The sequence below is a fragment of the Anomaloglossus baeobatrachus genome, chromosome 12 (assembly GCF_048569485.1).
Source record: "Anomaloglossus baeobatrachus isolate aAnoBae1 chromosome 12, aAnoBae1.hap1, whole genome shotgun sequence".
NCBI lineage: Eukaryota > Metazoa > Chordata > Amphibia > Anura > Aromobatidae > Anomaloglossus > Anomaloglossus baeobatrachus.
Genome location: NC_134364.1, coordinates 142,622,895 through 142,643,599, shown reverse-complemented (window position 1 = coordinate 142,643,599; position 20,705 = coordinate 142,622,895). Strand labels below are relative to the sequence as shown.

Here is a 20,705-nt window from a genome sequence, read left to right as displayed (position 1 = left end):
GGTCCTCCTCTGTCCTCCGTTCAACATATAGGGGCTTCCTCTCTCCTGTTGTTATATAAGATCCTCCTCCATCCTCGTCATAGAGACCTCCTCTCCCTCCTGTCATTATATAGGGTCCCCCTCTCATTATATAGGGTCCTCCTCCATCCTCCTGTCGTTATTTAGGGGTCTCCCCGGTTTGTCCTGTCATTATATAGAACCCCCTCTCTTCTCCTGTCATTATATAAGGTCTTCCTTTCTCCTCCTGTCATTAAATAGGGGCCTCATCTATCCTCCTCTCATTATATAGGGACCTCCTGTCATTATATAGGGGCCTCTTAGTCCCTCTACTCAGTATATAGGGGCCTCTTCTTTCCTGTCAGTATATAGAGACTTCTTCATTCCTCTTCTCAGTATATAGGGGCTTCCTTGTTCCTACTGTCATTATATAGTGACCCTCTTAGTTCATTTTCTCACTACGGGATCTTCCTCTCTCTCCTGTCATTATATAGGGGCCTTATCGTCCGTCTTGTCAGTATATAGGGATGGGTTGTCTGCTCCTTTTCTTCTGTCCCCTGGAGGTTGTGACCGTTCTGTCTCAGCTCCCGTCATGCTGTATTGGGGCAGGTTGGGTGGTTTCGGTGGGGTGTGGACTGAGGACACCATGTGAGCCAAAAGAGGGATCGGACCCGGCAGATGCAGGGTCCTCGGCTGCAGACCTGATACTGTTTGCCCCAATGACAAATGATCTGACGCGTCCTCTGTTTTCTTCAGCTGCCGAGTGTGAACTGTTAATGGCGGAGGAGGCTGAGGACTCTGTGCAATGGCAGAAAAAAAGTGAGTATGATACTTGTGGAAGGCGGAAGAATATCGGGGGTACATAATGTGCCCACACAACGAGTATAACCTCTGAGGTCTGAGCAGTCACAGCTGGACTCATCTGGGGCACATAATGTACCCACACAATGTGTGTAACCCCTGAGGTCTGAGCAGTCAGAGGCGGACACATCGGGGGCACCACATAATGTACCCACACAATGTCTGTAACCCCTGAGGTCTGAGCAGTCAGAGCCGGGCACATCGGGGGCACCACATAATGTACCCACACAATGTCTGTAACCCCTGAGGTCTGAGCAGTCAGAGGCGGACACATCGGGGGGACATAATGTACTCACACAATGAGTGTAACCCTCTAAGTCTGAGGAGTCAGAGCCGGGCACATCCAGACTGTGGGGCAGATCTGGAGGAGTCTTTTCACCTGTGCATTCTCTCCCCTCCAGGTCTACTCATTGCTGTCGGTTCGTCTGTGGAAAAGATCATCTCTCACTTCAACACAAGCAGGAACCAAGTGCAGAAGGTGAGTGTCCCCCAGGGACTGGCCAGCGCCCCCCGGACGAGGCTCCTCCCCTCTCTCTATACTGCAGCGTCTCCTTCCCCCTGTATATTATACATAGGGGAGTGTCTCCTCCCCCCTTTACATTATACATAGTGGAGTGTCTCCTCCCCCCTGTACATTATACATAGTGGAGCGTCTCCTCCCCCTGTACATTATACATAGTGGAGCGTCTCCTCCCCCTGTACATTATACATAGTGGAGCGTCTCCTCCCCCTGTACATTATACATAGTGGAGCGTCTCCTCCCCCCTGTACATTATACATAGTGGAGCGTCTCCTCCCCCTGTACATTATACATAGTGGAGCGTCTCCTCCCCCTGTACATTATACATAGTGGAGCGTCTCCTCCCCCTGTACATTATACATAGTGGAGCGTCTCCTCCCCCTGTACATTATACATAGTGGAGCGTCTCCTCCCCCTGTACATTATACATAGTGGAGCGTCTCCTCCCCCTGTACATTATACATAGTGGAGCGTCTCCTCCCCCTGTACATTATACATAGTGGAGCGTCTCCTCCCCCCTGTACATTATACATAGTGGAGCGTCTCCTCCCCCTGTACATTATACATAGTGGAGCGTCTCCTCCCCCTGTACATTATACATAGTGGAGCGTCTCCTCCCCCTGTACATTATACATAGTGGAGCGTCTCCTCCCCCCTGTACATTATACATAGTGGAGTGTCTCCTCCCCCCTGTACATTATACATAGTGGAGTGTCTCCTCCCCCCTGTACATTATACATAGTGGAGCGTCTCCTCCCCTCTGTACATTATGCATAGGGGAGAGTCTCCTCCCCCTGTACATTATACATAGTGGAGCGTCTCCTCCCCCCTGTACATTATACATAGTGAAGCGTCTCCTCCCCTCTGTACATTATACATAGTGGAGCGTCTCCTCCCCCTGTACATTATACATAGTGGAGCGTCTCCTCCCCTCTGTACATTATACATAGTGGAGTGTCTCCTCCCCCCTGTACATTATACATAGTGGAGCGTCTCCTCCCCCTGTAGATTATACATAGTGGAACGTCTCCTCCCCCTGTACATTATACATAGTGGAGCGTCTCCTCCCCTCTGTACATTATACATAGTGGAGCATCTCCTCCCCCCTGTACATTATACATAGTGGAGTGTCTCCTCCCCCCTGTACATTATACATAGTGGAGCGTCTCCTCCCCCTGTACATTATACATAGTGGATCGTCTCCTCCCCCTGTACATTATACATAGTGGAGCGTCTCCTCCCCTCTGTACATTATACATAGTGGAGCGTCTCCTCCCCCTGTACATCATACATAGTGGAGCGTCTCCTCTCATCCACTGGTCTGGCTCTTTATAAAGACCTCATGGACCAGGGCTCATTCCAATGAACGCCCGCACTCCTTCTCCATGGGCAGAACACTACTCAAATAACACAGGGTGCAGGAACCACACATTGGTAAGACTTTATTGGTCACCAACAGGCAAAAACATATTGCACATTCCCAGCAAGAACACAAGATGGTACAAGCAACAGAGTCTCACCCTTCCTCTAGCCCGCCAGGGAGTAGAGTCTTCCAGGGCTAAATGTCATGGCCAGCAGAACCACGCTTTTGGCGGGCAGCCACTTAGAGGAGATAGCAGCAAGCTTAGGAAGCTGACTGAGGAGAGAAAAATATATAGCCACGTGACCGACTTGTCCCAAGCTGTGATCTCCAAGAGAATTTGTGGGCTCAGTTTTGTGCATTGAAGCAGTTCTAGGATCCTCCAGCTAGGACCGTACATCCCAGGTTGAACTCCTGCAGAATATGACTCTGGTAACAGGCGCATGGCCCCTTTTATACCCCTCAGTTTTAATTTCAAGGTATTGGGTCTTACAGGATTGGTGGGAGATGGCTGTTCTCTCAGTGGTCGCTAGTTCAATCTGACTGAATAACTTTTTTCTGAATTATGCAGTCAGAAGGGCTGAGGCAATACACATTTACAGACAATAGGGCTCTGGTCATTCTTACATCAGACAAGGGCTAACTTCTCTTGATTTACCAAAGGAACCATGTGCATGGTCTAATTAGGAACAGTTCACACCCCCCACACAAGTGGCCAGACACTGAGTCGTCACATTCCTCCCCCTTTTTAATTAGCCCCTGAGACTTCTGGATCCTGCTAAGGGTTGACGTTGATGGGGATGCCAGATGTTATTGGCTTCCACTCAACCTTTTTTACTTCTCGGGACAGTCTGTCGGCATTTCCATGTTTTTATCTGAGATAGAAAACTTATAGGATGGTAAGGCCAGACTCCATCTTCCATCTGGGTGAATGTCCATTGTCCCCAGCAATCCAATTTAGTCAACTTAAAGGATTATGGTCGGTTAGGACCGTGAACTCCTTGACGAAGAGTATAGCTACAATTTTTTCAGGGCTCAGATTATAGCCATTTTTTTTATTGTGGTGTAGGCCCTCTCTTGGACTAACAGTTTCCGGGAGAGATAGGCTATAGGATGTTCCTGACTGTAGGCCCCCACTTGGCTAAGAATGGCTCTCAGTCTGGTATCCGATGCGTCTGTTGGACAATGAACTGGCGGCAGATGTCAGGAGCAGTCAAGATTGGGCTCTGTGTTAGGCCCCCTTCACACGTCCGTGAAACACGTGCGTGTTTGATCCGTTTCCGTGATACCGGAGACACGGACGTACGTACGCCAATGTTATGCTATGTTTGTGTTGACACGTGCGTTTTTCCTTACAGCCCGTGTGCGTGATCCGTATGTGTTTCCGTTTTGCACGGATGCATGTCCGTTCTCTGCACGGAACACGCAAACGCGGACACCATGAAAGTCAATGGTTATGTGCGCACATTACGTGACACGGATGCATCTCTGTATGCTCCGTTTGCGTTTTGTGCTTTTTTCTAGCGATGTCGGTCATTTTTTTTTCAGTCTATCTCCCTCAGTTCGTCGGTCGGTCTCTCTGTCTGTCTGTCGGTCTCTCTCTCTCTTGTCTGTCCCCCTCTCACAGTCTGTCGGTCAGTCTCCCCCTCTCTCATACTCACCGTTCCCCGATCACTGCCGCAGCGCTGCACAACTGTTCACTAAACTCCGGCAGCTTTTCCTCTTTTGAAAAAGCCTCGTATTCCCTGCTTTCCCCGCCCACCGGCGCCTATGATTGGTTGCAGTGAGACATGCCCCCACGCTGAGTGACAGCTGCCTCACTGCAGCCAATCACAGCCGCCGGTGGGCGGGACTATACTGTGCAGTAGAAAAAAATAAATAATTAATTATAAAAATCGGCGTGCGGTCCCCCCAATTTTGATTCCAACCAAGCTAAAGCCATGCGACTGAAGGCTGATATTCTCAGGATGGGGAGCCCCACGTTATGGGGAGCCCCCCAGCCTAACAATATCAGCCAGCAGCCACCCGGAATTGCCGCATACAATAGATGCGACAGTTCTAGGACTCTACCCGGCTCTTCCCGATTTGCCCTGGTGCGTTGGCAATCGGGGTAATAAGGAGTTAATAGCAGCCCATAGCTGACAATAAGTCCAAGATTAATCATTGCAGGCGTCTATGAGACACCCCCAATGATTAACCGGCAAGTTAAAGTTAATAAACACACACAGTGAAAAAATCCTTTATTTGAAATAATAAACAATAACAAATACCCTCGTTCACCACTTTATTATGCCCCAAATACCCATTCATGTCCGGCGTAATCAACGGAGGTCCCTCGTCGCTTCCAGCTCTGCTACATGAAGGGGACAGGAGCTGCAGAAGAACACCGCCGCTCCTGACAGCTCCACGCAGCAACTGAGGTGAGTAGCGCGATCAGCTGAGCTGTCACTCAGGTTACTCGCGGCCACCGCTGGATCCTCCACCTGTGACAGCAAGTCACCATAGTGACAGGGATGAAGTCACAGGTGAGTTGCGGTCACAGGTGGAGGATCCAGCTAGCCACGGGTAACCTGAGTGACAGTAGCGCTAATCGCGCTGCTCACTGCAGTCACTCAGGGGATTAGCGGTCACCGGTGAGTGCTTCACGGGTGACCGCTAATCAGGACGCGACACAGACAGAGCCACGGTATGAGGATGAAGTCGGGTGAAGTTCACCCGAGTTCAATCTCAGCGCGCGACTCTGCTGTCAGCGGTTATGTATCAATGACATTTAGCATCACACACGGACATTTCACACGGACAACACACACACGTCAGTTAAGTTTCACACGCACACACGGCTAGCATACGCAGTTCACACAGATGCCACATGGACCAAAAAAAAGGACAAAAAACGGAAAACGGACCCGAAAAACGGACGTAACACACGTGCGTGTTGTGTGTGTGTATTTTCACGGACGTGTGAAGGGGGCCTTAGGCTACTTTCACACATCAGTTTTTTTCCATCAGGCACAATCCGTAAAAAAACGGATAAAACGGATCCGGCGCCGAATCCGTTTTATCCCCATTGATTTGTATTAGCGCCGGATTGTGCTTAATGGCCTTGCGTTGCATCCAGCTTTTGCCGGATCCGTTTTTAATTGGCTAATGCGGCGGCCGGATGGAACGTCTCTTGTAACGTGTTTTGTCTCTGACAAAAAACCGCATTGCGCCGGATCTGGCGTGATACGGCGTGATTTACAATGGAACGCTATGGACGACGGATCCGGTGCGATACGGCGTGATTTACAATGAAAGCCTATGGACGCCGGATCCATTTTTGTAAACTGAGCATGCTCCAATTTATTGGTAAAAAAAAACGGATCCAGAAAAAAAATTGACAAAACGGATGCAAAAAAACGGATGCGCCGGATCTATTTTTTGATGGATGAAGTATACCGGATCCGTAAAAAAAAAAAAAGGATCAGGCGCATCCGTTTTTTCATATTCTGCGCCGAATTCGTTGCACACGCCGGATTGTCAAGGACTATCCAGCCAGTTTGTCATAGCCATCACATGCAACCAAGCCAAGCAGCACCCTGATGTGGATCTTTCTGCCACCTCTTCCGAGGATAACCCACATCCCCAACCTCCATCATCCTCTCTGAGCCAATGATAATGAATACATCTAACCAGACTGTGGTCATTGACTGCGGAGAGATAGATTGTAAGGAGTTTAGGAAAGCCCAACTAACGGACCCTACTCTATCACTTATCTACAGTGTGTGTGCCTGACCTGGAGGAGGAAATCAGGACTGGTGTATAGATGAGAGAAGGGTTTCTTATATCTGGAAAAGCTTGCAAGCTGTCCAGAGAAACCCTGGACCTGTGTCCATCAGCTCATAGTACCCCAGCAGTACAGAACCCAACTTCTGTGCTTGGCGCATGACGTCCCTGCAGATGGGCACATGGGGGTCAAAAAAACCCAGAGCCATCTATTGCATAGTATATTTGGGGCCAAGGTTCCCTCAAGTAGTGCAGCAATATGGACCAGCCTCTTGTTCAGTGTGTCAACGGATTGTGGCAGCCCCCTGTTGTACCCGGCTCCAATCCATGGCCTTGATAAGAGAATCGTTCCTGAGAGGTGCCATTGATTTAGTAGAGCCTTTAGCCATCACCAGCGTAAAAAGGTTCATCCTTACCCTGGTTGCATTGGGCCCGGCCTTTCTAACTAGCCCACAGGTATTTGGCCCAATCAGCTTTGTCCACCTGGTGCAGCAACGTCAGCATCTCAAAGCTTTGCCTCTTACCTTAGTGCTGAACTCATTAATACTGGCACCTCCCTGTAGCAGAAATTATTTCCTTGGTGGTGGACCATCATGGAGGTAGGGGATGGCGCTGGTGCTAGGGAAACTGGAACTCACACCCTCTCCCTACTTGAGGCTGAGGGTCCAAATACAGCCAACAACTTCTGGATTCAGGCTGCTTGGAAATGGGTTGTTAATTCCAGACTGCTACTGGATCCTTGATCTGGCACACAGTTTAATTCCTCTGGGTCAACTTTGGCAGGGTTTACGTAGTCCTCGACATTCTGGGTGTTCCAAAGGAACAATTTCTGGATCAAATCCAACCAGGTGTCAGTGGCCTGGTATTCGATCTGTCGAAGCTGGTACAACTCCTGTATTTGACATTTCTTTGGGTGGCTGTATATCCACTCTGGTCCTCTTCCCAAAGCAGAGCTATTGCAGTTGGACATGGTGGGGTCTAAAACCTCCATGCCTCCCTTGGTTGCTGAGCTCTTGGACGGTGTTTATGAACATCAGTCACCTGTAGCTCCCCCAGATCAGCCAGGCTGAGTAGTATCCCACTGCTGCCACCAGTTGTGGAGACACAAGGGTCAGCGGGTGCTCTCGTCCTCTGGCCTGGCTGTCTTCAGAAAGAGCGAACAAGACTCATCCTATTGAACACTTCCACTCCTTACCTGTGGGCAAAACACTACTCAGACAACACAGGATGAGGGAACTACACATTGGTAAGATTGTATTGGTTCCTCAACAGGAAAACACATATCTTACTGTTATGATCCGGAACCATGGAAGACCACCACAAATCATTGGCAAAAGGTCACAAGAGCATTGGCAACTAATCTGGCCGCCATCACCTTACTAACCATCACAACTAGAAGTAGCCGAGGGGTGAACTAACATCCTGTGCACCGCGAACCCAGCCGGAGAACTAACTATCCTAAAGGTAGGAAAGATGAATAACTCTCTGCCTCAGAAAATAGACAAGAATAGCAAGCCCCCCACATTCAAAGACTGCGGTGATATAGGAAAAACACAATACACAGGTAGATGACAGGATTAGCAAAAGGTGAGGCCCCCGCTGACTAAAATAGGAAAGGACAGGAAAGGGACTGATGGTGGCCAGAGAAAAACCCTGCAAAATACCAACTTCCTGATAGTACAAAAAGGCCCTCAGATCGCACGATCTGCACTCCGTCCTATACCAGGTGCCCTTGTCATACCAATGAACAGAAAACAAGAATCATAACAAAGTCAACAAACCACAAACACATGGACCCAAAGGAGCTATACTCCACACAGAACTGCAGGGAGTTCCTCAACAAGCCACTGAGGGGGAAAATACCTGCAAGCAAATAAACTGAAACCAACCACAGCAAATGACAAACCCAGATAAACAAAAGAACCAGACAATAAATAAAGAGCAAGCACTTATCTGGAGTAGATGTGGTGTAGAGCAGGATTAAGCAGGCTGGAGATACAAAGAACAACTGACATCCGGCAACAGCCTGCAATCAGACCAGGATTTAAATAAGCAGAGAGTTAGCAAAGGAAACACCCATTGCACAACACACCTGGTCCAAGTCCAAACCATTCCTGGCCACCAGAGGGAGCCTCCCAGCAGCCAAAACATAACTAACATTCACAACATCTTACATTCCCAGCACTCTTTCACTGGCCCACCATGGATTAAACATTTTAGGACATTCAGGGCCAACTATCTCAGGCCAGCAGCACCCTGCTTTTGGCGGGCACCCACTTAGAGGAGATAGTGGAAAGCTTAGTAAGCCGACCGAGCACAGCAAAATATGTAGCCATTCGATCAAATTTTCCCAACCTGGGTTCTCCAAGTGATTTTGTGGGCTGTGTCGAGAAGTGAAGTAGTTCTGTGATCCTCTACCTGGAACCGTAGATCCAAGGCTGAAGTAGGCAGGAGCAAGACCCCTTTTATACCCTTAAGTTTTTATTTCAGGTTATTGGGTCGAGTGTTGGGAGATGAATGTTCTCTCATTGCTAGTTTAATCCAACTGCATAATGTTGCACTAAATTATGTTGTCAGACTGAGGCAATCCACATTTACAGACAATTGGGCTGCGATCAGTCTGACATGAGACAATGGCTTAGGGGTGCTTCACACACAGCGAGATCGCTGCTGAGATCGCTGCTGAGTCACGGTTTTTGTGATGCAGCAGTGACCTCATTAGCGATCTCGCTGTGTGTGACACTGAGCAGCGATCTGGCCCCTGCTGTGAGATCGCTGCTCGTTACACACAGCCCTGGTTCGTTTTTTTATTGTTGCTCTCCCGCTGTGACACACAGATCGCTGTGTGTGACAGCGAGAGAGCGACGAAATGAAGCGAGCAGAGAGCAGGAGCCGGCATCTGGCAGCTGCGGTAAGCTGTAACCAGGGTAAACATCGGGTAACCAAGGTGGTTACCCGATATTTACCTTCGTTACCAGCCTCCGCCGCTCTCACGCTGCCAGTGCCGGCTCCCTGCTCTCTGCACATGTAGCTGCAGTACACATCGGGTTAATTAACCGGATGTGTACTGTAGCTAGGAGTGCAGGGAGCCAGCGCTAAGCAGTGTGCGCGGCTCCCTGCTCTCTGCACATGTAGCTGCAGTACACATCGGGTTAATTAACCCGATGTGTACTGTAGCTAGGAGTGCAGGGAGCCAGCGCTAAGCAGTGTGCGCGGCTCCATGCTCTCTGCACATGTAGCTGCAGTACACATCGGGTTAATTAACCCGATGTGTACTGTAGCTAGGAGTGCAGGGAGCCAGCGCTAAGCAGTGTGTGCGGCTCCCTGCTCTCTGCACATGTAGCTGCAGTACACATCGGGTTAATTAACCCGATGTGTACTGTAGCTAGGAGAGCAGGGAGCCAGCGCTAAGCAGTGTGCGCGGCTCCCTGCACATGTAGCGACATCATGATCGCTGCTGCGTCGCTGTGTTTGACAGCTAAGCAGCGATCATAACAGCAACTTACAAGGTCGCTGTTACGTCACAGAAAATGGTGACGTAACAGCGACGTCGTTGTCGCTGTCGCTATGTGTGAACCCAGCCTAACTCCTCTTGATTTAGAAAACAAAGTAATGATAAGTCTAGCCTAATTAAGGATTCCCCCGCTTCCACAAGTGGCCAAACGCAGAGTCGTCTCACCTTGTGATAATCTTCTGTAGATGCCCAGTTTATATGCAGGGTTCTATTATTCTGCTTGCCTTGCGCCCCTTGGTAGTGTGTTTTCTCATCTGTTGACTTATTGAGCTGGTTGCAGAGGGCTGGGGTTACAGTCATGGCTCCTTTTTCCAGGCACAGCTCGGGGACAGCAGACTAAGTCCTGTTTTGGGCTACCTCATTCTGAATCACTTGTGTCCTTCACTGTACTCCCTCCTTGGCGATGGACTGAAGCCCTATCAGAAGGATGTGATCATTGGTCGGCGGAGGTCCAGTCCGTGGAGTTTGGTGGAGGTTTCTACAAAGACAGGTGAGACGTTAGTAAATTACTTGTGCGCTGAGCGGGGGCTGACTCCACTTCTAACATTGGTCATTGTGTCACAGGTCCAGAGACTGTGCAGCTCCTATTCAATAAAGTCAGCCATTTACCACAACTTCGAGACCCTCAGCGGAAATTCAACGCCTTCATCTTTGGCCTCCTGAAGTGAGTACTGAATGGGGGCAGCATATTTAGGGGTTGGGGGTGTCCCGGACATAACATGTTACACCTATATTCTCTGCTTATGATTTGACCTCTTGTCTTTGTAGTATGAAACAGCTGGACATGTGGGTTCTGCAGCTTCATCAAATGTATGGTAAGCGGCTGTCCACCATAGAGCACTTGTTATATCTTCTCTGAAGCCTGGTCTACGTCTTGTGTATCCAGGTCCAGTGCACTCTGTCTTTGATAGGATGTGTAGATCTTATTTCACTTTTCCTTTTTCCTCTGCAGACCAAATCTGCACATTTTACCTCCCATCTGGGTTCCTGGCGTTGGCAGCGACTTTGCATCTGGATCTTCGGGATGAGCTGCTGCTGAGCTTACAGCCCCTTTCTGCGCTCACATTTCACACAGATCTTCTGTTTGAACATCACCACCTTTCACTACATGATTTGCCGAGCCCTCATAGAGCGCACAGCCCTATGTCCGATAACTGGGCAGTACCTTCCTTCCAAAACATACTGGATCTTGGGGGCTGGATCACACACAACCTGATTGGCAATCCCCAGAACAAGAGCCAAGCTCCTAATAAAGGGAAGGCACTGGATGTTCCTGGGGATAAGGATGCTACTAATGGCTCAAAACCAAGCCCAGCCGTCCTCCATAGAAACCGTCCTCATGGCAGAGACACATTGGTCCACTCTGAGCTTTCATCTTCAAGCACAGACAACGCGGAGCTCCTTGATGCCTATAACACCAAATCTTCCCAAGGTCTGACCCCCAGCAACTGGTGGGGATATCTCAGTCAGTCCTCCCGTATCTACAGTCCTGCACATAAGGAATCGATGACCTTCTTTACTCTTAGGAAACTGACAAGCTGGGGCCCCATGGAGAAGGAGCCAAACCATAGAGAATCAGCTACGAAAGAAAGAGATTTACAAGAACAAAGACTGGAAGAGATGATCAGCAGAAGAGCCCCCCAAAACAAGCCAAGAGGGACTGATCATCAGAATGAAGAGGGGGGTGTGGAGGGTAAGAACACACCGCAGGCAGAATTCACAAGGGGAATATCAGAGGGCCATTCATGCAGTGCCAGAGCTGAGCCTATTAAGGATGCCACCACTATGGACGGAAGCAGAGGGCAGTATCTGGTCAGTGAGGAGAAGGGGAACTGGCTTGGACAACTTTTCGGAGCCAGCTCCAGCCATGGTCGAGAGGCAGAAACGTGGAGTTCTATATCAAGGTAAGACAAGTGGAAAATAGAGGTGGGTTGTTTATAGTGTACAGACTCTACTAGGGAAACTTTCACTATTTAGACCAACATACAGTGAGTGACAAGCAAAAGGATGACACTTTTTTGAACTTTTGACTTTCAGGCTCCGTATCTCACCATCCACTACAGCTTTGAGCGTGAGATGGCCTTCATTTTATAGACTATCATCCTGGTTATCTTATACATAAATTTGACTTTTATCTATTTAGCATATGATTAATTATGAGGAAAAAAACAGCACTAAATGTGCACTACAGCACTAAAAATTCCAACTTTACATATTATAAATTTGAGATTTTTGGCAAAAAAAAATTGCAATTTCTTGAGCTACCCTGCCACGTCACGGCAAATCTCTTTGGGGCATATCTACGCTAAAATATTTTTATAATGTGTGCCAGACGGCCTCACATATGAAATAGTAGAACTGCTCTTAGCAGCACTCACTGCCCCAAAGAGATTTGCCGTGACGTGGCAGGGTAGCTCAAGAAATTGCAATTTTTTGCCAAAAATCTCAAGTTTATAATATGTACAGTTGGAATTTTTAGAGCTGTAGTGCACATTTAGGCTATGTGCGCACTTTGCGTCGAGGTAGTTGCAGTTCAAAAAGCATCCTCTGGCAGAAAGGACAATGCTTTTGGCTTTAAAAATGCATGTAAAACGCAAAGAAAGTAGCCAATGCGCACCTTGCAGTTTTCATGAGTTTTTAGTGCTTTTCCGGTGCTTTTAGAAACGCTGCAGTTTTCTCGATCAGATTCAAGCATTTCTGGTCCACAATCTGATCCCAGGTCTCTTCTACACGTTTCCAATGTTGGTGTATACTGGTTTGCTCACTTGGGGATGTACACAGCTTTTCCTTCAACTCTAGCCACAAGTTTTTGATTGTTTTGGGGGTCTTCGGACTCTGGGGGCCAATCAAGCACCTCTACTTCTTTGTCATTAAACCATTTCTTCTCCAATGTCGCCGTCTGCTTCGGCTTGCTGTCCTGCAAGAACACTGTGGTCCTTTTCATACCCACAGGACTTGAGTGTATGAAGTTACTCGTCTTGTAGGATCCTCACATATATCTCAGCATTGAGACCACCATCCATCCTGGTCAAGCATCCAATGCCTTTGGCTGTGAAACACCCCCATATCAGGCTTCCTCTATTGACCTTGACAGTTCCTTCAATTTCTTGATTCGTAAGCTCCTTTTTCCCGTGTTTCTTTCAGACCCATTTCCCCCCATCATAGCCGTCTATTGACTTTCATCTCATGGCTGCAAATCACCAGTTTCCAATCTTCTACTCTTCACACGTATTTTGCAAACTCGAGCCGACGCTTCTTATGATGACATTGAAGTCGAAGCTTCTTCACCTATTTTCGGGCCACCATTCCAGACTTTTGTAATGTGTGTCACACGTTACTTCCATGGACGTCTGTGATCTCACTATTATGGAGCAGACGAGCCGCCTCCACTGTCGGGTGTCACCAGAACCGATAGACCTTGTGATTAGTGTCTTGTTGACCTTGATATTTTGCCTGGACATCACCTCTTGGCTTTTGGATGGATTATTTATTATTCTTACACCTGTTATGGCCTCAAATTATGCAGTTTGGTAATTTTAGACTTCTATTGATGAGCTGGATGATACAGTTTCTCTTTTCTTGGGAAATCTTCATGGCTGCTCCTTGATTTCAACCAGTGACCTTTCATGTGGGAATCAACCTAATAACACACTGAGCTATTAGGCAACGTGAGAACAGGATGTAAATTATAGTATACAGGAACAAAAGATTTTTCCACCACCAGGAGCAAAACAGTAACAATGCAGTGACATGACAAGAATCTGCAGAACTAATCATATGCTAAATAGTTCCAAGACACATTTATGTATGAGATAGCCAAGATGATTGCCTAAAAAATGAAGGTCGTCTCATGCTCAAAGCTGTAGAGGACAGTTAGATATGGAGCCTGAAAGTCAAAACTTCAAAATATTGTTACCAACATTGTCCTTTCTCGGAGGAGCCAGGCGCAAATGTCGGCTCCTGGGAGGAGGTGGATGACGCAGCTGAACACAGCTTACGGCTGGAGATCAACAATCTGTGGAGTCACAGGTGACAGTGATTTGTCATCAGCGATTGAAACGATTGGCTTTAATTTTTATCCAGTGCACAATCGTTTTAAGTGAAGTCGTCCACTTTATATCATTTTAGTATATACATAAAAAACAATAACAAAAAAGAGGGATTAAATCCTCCAAAAGCTAAGCAAATGCTCACAGACTAATGGCAGAAGATGTAAACTGCCCAGGCCAAAAAACTAATGCACTGCCAGGATGCAGCAAGACCTCCATTACATGGAGACATCACAGGTGCAAAGGGAGCTTGATGGTAAAAGTGCACACTTGTGGCTTGCATAGGTCACTGTTCACACACGCAGGTTCACAGTATCTGGTGAGCAGCCTATTATGTGGCTTGCATAGGTCACTGTTCACACACGCAGGTTCACAGTATCTGGTGAGCAGCCTATTATGTGGCTTGCATAGGTCACTGTTCACACACGCAGGTTCACAGTATCTGGTGAGCAGCCTATTATGCCTCATCACAGTAGATGCGAGCGGGCTGCGCCAGTGCTATATATGTGCTCCATGCAAGGACAGTGACTATAGTATGCAAGGCCTAACATAAAGAGGCCTGGCTGCAGAAATATTCTGAGCAAAAGAATAAATATTTTTTTTTTTTATTATTCTTTTGCACAGAACATTTTATACAGGATGCAGCCTCTTTATGTTAGGCCTTGCATATTATACTCACTGTCCCTGCATGGCGCACATATATAGTACTGCGCAGCCCGCTTGCATCTATTGTGATGGGCGTAACTAATAGGCTGCATGCCAGATACTGTGAACCTGCGTGTGTGAACAGTGACCTATGCAAGCCACAAGTGTGCAATTTTACCATCAAGCTCCTTTTGCACCTGTGATGTCTCCATTTAATGGAGGTCTTGCTGCATCCTGGCAGTGCATTAGTTTTTTGGCCTGGGCAGTTTCCATCTTCTGCCATTAGTCTGTGAGCATTTATATCATTTATGGGTAATATTCCCTCCTATCCAAGTATCTTCTGCATGGTGTATCCCTCATCACACCTTCCATTAGAATTGACCATCCTCCATCCGTACATGCTCTGACTGCTGCATATCCTTTTATCCTACAGGCGTCCCTCTAGTTGGCTGCTTCCGAACGTCAATGTTTGGCACCTAATAAAGAAGCAATCCACCCCTGGGAACGGAGATGCCACCTCAGGTAAAGAAGAAGAGCAGAAGGACCACAGCAGACCACAAAGGTATGCATGAAGTTTGTGCTGTAATCTGCAGGGAACCACCATGATCACTTCCATACCACATGTGGAGTGAGTGGAGGCCGGGGCTTGTGAAGGTTTCTACTGGGCAGTAACCACTTTCCCTCCCGACAGGTCTCTCCGTGCACTCTGTGATCACTCTGCCTCTGCCAAGAGTCAGCTAAGCTTTAAGAAAGGCGATGTTCTGCAGGTGCTCGGTACGGTGGACGAGGACTGGATCCAGTGTCGTCGAGGCAGTGATACAGGTTTGGTACCAGTGGGATACACATCTCTGATCCTATGACTACTTCTCTAAGCATCTTGTATCCAAGCTTCTTCCTCCATATCTGAGATACTTTGCTGCCCGTGCTCTGCAACAAATGAACATCCCAGGAGTCAGGATATTCAGTGACGAGTGTCAGGGGCGCCTTGGTTGTCTTATGTTGTGGGTTCTGTATAGCAGATTAGTACTGCTACGATGTGAAGACGAGGCGACGTACGCCCATGTCCAGGATGGTGTAATATGCATATAGACAATATATTATAGAGTTCACCACCTGTGGAGGCATCAGCCCCTGTGATTTTGTCACTGGTATATTTATGTTATGACGGCATAGCCTGGAATGGCAGAAAAGACGGCGGTGGCCACCATCTCTGTGCATCACTCTGTCTAATGGTTGTCAGCGGAAAAATCTGCAAAAAGAAATAATGAAAATAAAAGCATTAGCTCCACTTCTACGGTGTGTTGTGTCTTGTACTCCAGTCACCTCCAGAGCTGCTGCTCCACTTCTACGGTATGTTGTGTCTTGTACTCCAGTCACCTCCAGAGCTGCTGCTCCACTTCTACGGTATGTTGTGTCTTGTACTCCAGTCACCTCCAGAGCTGCTGCTCCACTTCTACGGTATGTTGTGTCTTGTACTCCAGTCACTTCCAGAGCTGCTGCTCCACTTCTACGGTGTGTTGTGTCTTGTACTCCAGTCACCTCCAGAGCTGCTGCTCCACTTCTACGGTATGTTGTGTCTTGTACTCCAGTCACCTTCAGAGCTGCTGCTCCACTTCTACGGTATGTTGTGTCTTGTACTCCAGTCACTTCCAGAGCTGCTGCTCCACTTCTACGGTGTGTTGTGTTTTGTACTCCAGTCACCTCCAGAGCTGCTGCTCCACTTCTACGGTGTGTTGCGTCTCATGCTGCAGTCACCTCCTGAGCTCTTGCTCCACTTCTAAGTGTACTCCATTGACACATACATTCTTAGGCTATGTGTGCACGTTGCGTAAATACATGCAGTTACGCTGCGCTTTGTAGCGCAGCGTAACTGCATGCGTCCTGCATCCCCTGCACAGTCTATGGAGATTGTGCAGGGGCCGTGCGCACGTGGCGTTTTAGAGCGCAGCGCTTCGGCTGCTGCCCGGAGCGCGCGTTCTAAGGTGTGACATGTCACTTCTTCCGTGCGCTTTGCTGGCAGCTCCTGCTCTGTCTATGGCAGGAGCTGCAGGCAGAGCGCATGGAATCGGCTTTTTTTTTTTTTCACTACGGACATTTCTGCAGCGATTTAAAGCGCACATGTGCTCTTCAGATTGCTGCAGAAATTTCTGCAGTGACTGTACGCAGCGTGCGCACATAGCCTCAAGGCTCATCCAGGAGCATTACCAGGAGTGCAGCATGTACATCAGGTAGAGTGCACACGCTGCAGGAGAGCACAAACTGTCAGACACTGGCCATGTGATGTGACCAGGAAGCGGCAGAATACAGAGTGCAGCTCTGGAAAAGACCAAACATAATGATTGCCACTTCTAAAGAAAGAAAAAAAAGTTACATTGAAGCTGGTCTCCTATGTACAGCCATCTCATGGCTCATTTCATGGGAGAACTGCATCTTTTTTACATGCTGCCGTCCCTCTGACAACACTGCCTGTGCTTTGGTCTCGTCATAATGCCAGTGAAGTAGCTGAAAACATCACCAATTTTCTTAGTAAATATATTTCTAAAGCTGCTATTGACATGAATTTCTCACCAGATGTCATTAACAACTCATCCAATCTACACAGGTAAATCAAGTCATAGATGTCCATACATTAAGTTATCAGAAATCACCACGGCACTCCAATAAAGTGAATAATAGTGATTTATTGGTGGTATAACAGCAATCCAGAGTGAGAAAACGTTTTGGCCTAGCAAATAGATTGCTCTGAAGATGCTGCTCAGGGGGATAGTGCAGGTGCACACAAGCAGAGTCCGTCTCTGTAGCATATGGAGACTTGCGTGGTGAGCGTACATACAGGCCATGGAGGGGAATGCATTACTTAATGTTTAATGTGAAACAATGGTCCCTGCTTACTCCGGGTCTCTCTATAGCTCTCCACAGGTGTCCTTGGCTCTTAGACAACTCTTCTGATAATTCTTTTCACTCCTCTGTATAAAATCTTGCAGGGATCACCTGGTTGCGGCTGGTTGATGGTGAAATTATGTTCCTTCCACTTCTGGATTATGGCCCCAGCAGTACTCACTGGAAACTTTAGTACTTCAGAAATTCTTCTGTAACCAATGCCATCAATATGATTTGTAACAATGAGGGTGTGAAGGTCTTCAAACAGCTCACTGGTTTTACCCATCATGAGATGGGTCTTGTGTGGCAGCTTCATAATGAGACATGTTGTGAATATCATCAGGGATGGTGCGGTTCCAGGGAGTGTTTCTGGGCTTCCTCTGGTGGCTAGTGCTGGTAGGGAGTCTGATTCTACATCTGTCGCTTAGACAGGTGTGGAGGATGATTGCTGTTCCAGGAAAGCCAATGAAGTCGAGTCTGGGGGAATATAGGAAGGCATTTTCTGTCTAACCTTTGCCGGTGATAATTGTTTCTGCTCCAGGAAAATGCGTCCTGAAGCTTGTCCTCCTGCCTTAAGACTTTTTTTTTGCCTTTCTATGTAGGATTAGTTTTTGCTTTTTTCTGCTCCTTTTTGGATTTTCCAGGAATGATTTCTACAGCAGTTTTTTCGTTCCTTTGCATCAGTTTTGGTCCTATGTCATCCAGAGTCTGCAGATATGCCTGATAAGTATTTTGTTTTTTCTTCCTGAGATTAATTCGTTCTCATTCATTTTTCTGTCTGGAATTAATGGGAATTGTGTAATCTCAGTCATTTTTCCTTGTGATGGTTTTTTTTTCTCTTAGGCTGTGTGCGCACTTTGCGTCTAGTTACTTGCAGTTGTAAACACATCCTGTGGCAGAAATTGTCTGTGAAATTTGGTTTGGACCACAGAAACACTAAAAATACGCATGCATTTTACATGCTTTTTCATTGCTTAACGTCAGATGCGTTTTCATTACAAATACATGACTAAATAAAGTTTTAACATTCAAACAACTAAGAAAAAAAAGTGTAAAAAAAATAAAAATAAAATCATAAAATAGCTAATTTTATTAAAATAACTAAATCTAATTTATGGCTAAAATAACGTTAAAATATTGTTTTTCATTAATTTAATTGTCGGACTGTGTGTGTATATTATATATATATATATATCTCAAAATGGCAAAAACAATTGACATGCGACTTCTTTAAACGCAGAGATTTTGACAAATTTTCTGCAACTAAAACATTGCGTTTTTACAAGCATTGTGCGCACAAGAAAGCCCAATTTCCCATAGACTTTGCTTGAAAATCAAAACGCATGCATTTTTGCATTAAAACGCTACAGTTAAACACATTAAAAAACGCAAAGTGTGCACACAGCCTTAGTCTGGGCTTGGTTTCGGCTGAATTGTACTTATGGGCGTTTCTGCTTAACCTGTGAAGTCTGTGCCTGGTTTATTGTTTGAGAAGATTGTCGTTTCTTTCATGGGAATAAGCGTTCTTTCTGCACTATTTTTTTAGGACGATTTATTCCCAGCAAGAAGGGAGTTTTTTTTTTTTACTCACAGCCTGTTTAGGAGTTTGTATTTGCACAAGAGTTCCTGATATAATGGGAGGAAGATCGTGTGATCTTAAGGCATTTTTGATTATCAGGTGTTGGTATTTTTCAGGGTTTTCAGTGGCTGCAACCAGTAATCTTTTCTATCCTTTTGTATCTAGCTAGCAGGGCCTCATTTTGGTTAACCCTATATTAACCATCTGTGTGCTGTCTTTTTCCTTACATCACTGTTTTTATATGTTGCGGGCTTTACTATCCTTTTTGAGCTTCTCTGAGGAAAGTCAGAATTCCTCATTCCATCTTTGAGGCTAGTTAGTTCTCCGACGGTGACGAGGTGTCTAGGTTGGTTAGGAACGTTCCACCGTTACTTCTAGTTGTGTATGTGTAGTCAGCGGATTGCAGCCAGCTAAGCTTCCAACTACTCTTGTGCATTATTTTCTACCTCTTAGGCCCGTTTCACACGTCAGTGAAAAACACTGACTTCTTTCACTGGCGTGTAAAACACGCACATGTCCCTCCGTGTGCCGTGAATTACGGCACACGTGGGTTGTCTAAGTGCAATCCGGGCTCCGTTCTCCGTGGCCCGTGATTGCACTTAGAGATTAACTCACCTGTGCGCGCTCCCGCTCTCCATGGTGCTGATCGCTTCCGCGGTGCAGCATCCGGCCGGCGCTGGCCCCCGCAGCAGCTGCTTCCGGGTCGGCTGTGTCGTGCATCATGAATATGCACGACAGTAATGAGCCGGCTCAGAAGCAGCAGGGAGAACGGGCTGCAGAGGACATCGCTGGACGCCGGGTGAGTAAAAATGATTTTTATTTTAAAAGCACGTTTTTTTCTGGCACATGTTTCACAGACCACACCACTGCATGGTCCATGGGACATCAGTGATGCCAGAAAAAAATGGACATGTCTCCGTGCAGCAATCACGCACACGCGGGTACGCCGCATGGAGACACGTGCAGTGAAAAATCACTGATGTGTGAGCAGACCCATTCATTATAATGGGTCTGCGTATGTCAGTGATTCTGGTACATTTATAAAAAAAGCACAAACGTCCCAGAATCACTGACGTGTGAAAGGGGCCTTATGGGATTTTTGCAAGATCATTTGCAGTGGGAGACATCTTTTTTTTTATCGGCCATCAGTTGAGCCAGCGGATGATTTTTTCTCTCTAAGTGGCAGGATTGCTAGTTACTGATAGATTTTAGCGGCTGTCAGAACTTTTCAGGGCTTTTTGAACCACTCTTTTCATGAGTTCAATACCTTTTCCCTCACACTTTAGGTTTTTGCTACATTTTTTGCATGTTTTTTTCCCAATGGTTTTATAACAAATAAAAAGCTGCTTTTTACAGTACCAGCAAAACCTATGCGATTCCAGAAATCTCACACACACATTTTTTCTTGACTGAAATAGAAAACTGCTGCATTTTTGCAAAAAGCAGGTCAATTCTTTCATCGTTTTTGCTGCTTATATGGGGAATGAAACCAACTTTGTATAAATATGTACTGTAAAGAAATGACACCCAAGAAG

At 46.9% G+C, this 20,705-nt stretch overlaps 1 protein-coding gene across 4 annotated transcripts in view; it reads left to right on the top strand.

Annotated features, from left to right (window-relative positions):
- RUSC1 (RUN and SH3 domain containing 1) overlaps nucleotides 1-15,999 on the top strand; it is a 123,873-nt gene extending 107,874 nt beyond the window's left edge. For all 4 annotated transcript variants that reach the window (XM_075331081.1, XM_075331083.1, XM_075331084.1 and 1 more), the window contains 8 exons: nucleotides 754-816; nucleotides 1,260-1,336; nucleotides 10,333-10,507; nucleotides 10,582-10,681; nucleotides 10,786-10,832; nucleotides 10,970-11,921; nucleotides 15,145-15,273; nucleotides 15,403-15,999. In XM_075331081.1, coding sequence (XP_075187196.1) covers nucleotides 754-816; nucleotides 1,260-1,336; nucleotides 10,333-10,507; nucleotides 10,582-10,681; nucleotides 10,786-10,832; nucleotides 10,970-11,921; nucleotides 15,145-15,273; nucleotides 15,403-15,571 — 1,712 coding nt within the window. In that variant the 3' untranslated portion in view covers nucleotides 15,572-15,999. The remainder of the gene's footprint in view (nucleotides 1-753; nucleotides 817-1,259; nucleotides 1,337-10,332; nucleotides 10,508-10,581; nucleotides 10,682-10,785; nucleotides 10,833-10,969; nucleotides 11,922-15,144; nucleotides 15,274-15,402) is intronic.
- The last annotated feature ends 4,706 nt before the right edge of the window (nucleotides 16,000-20,705 follow it).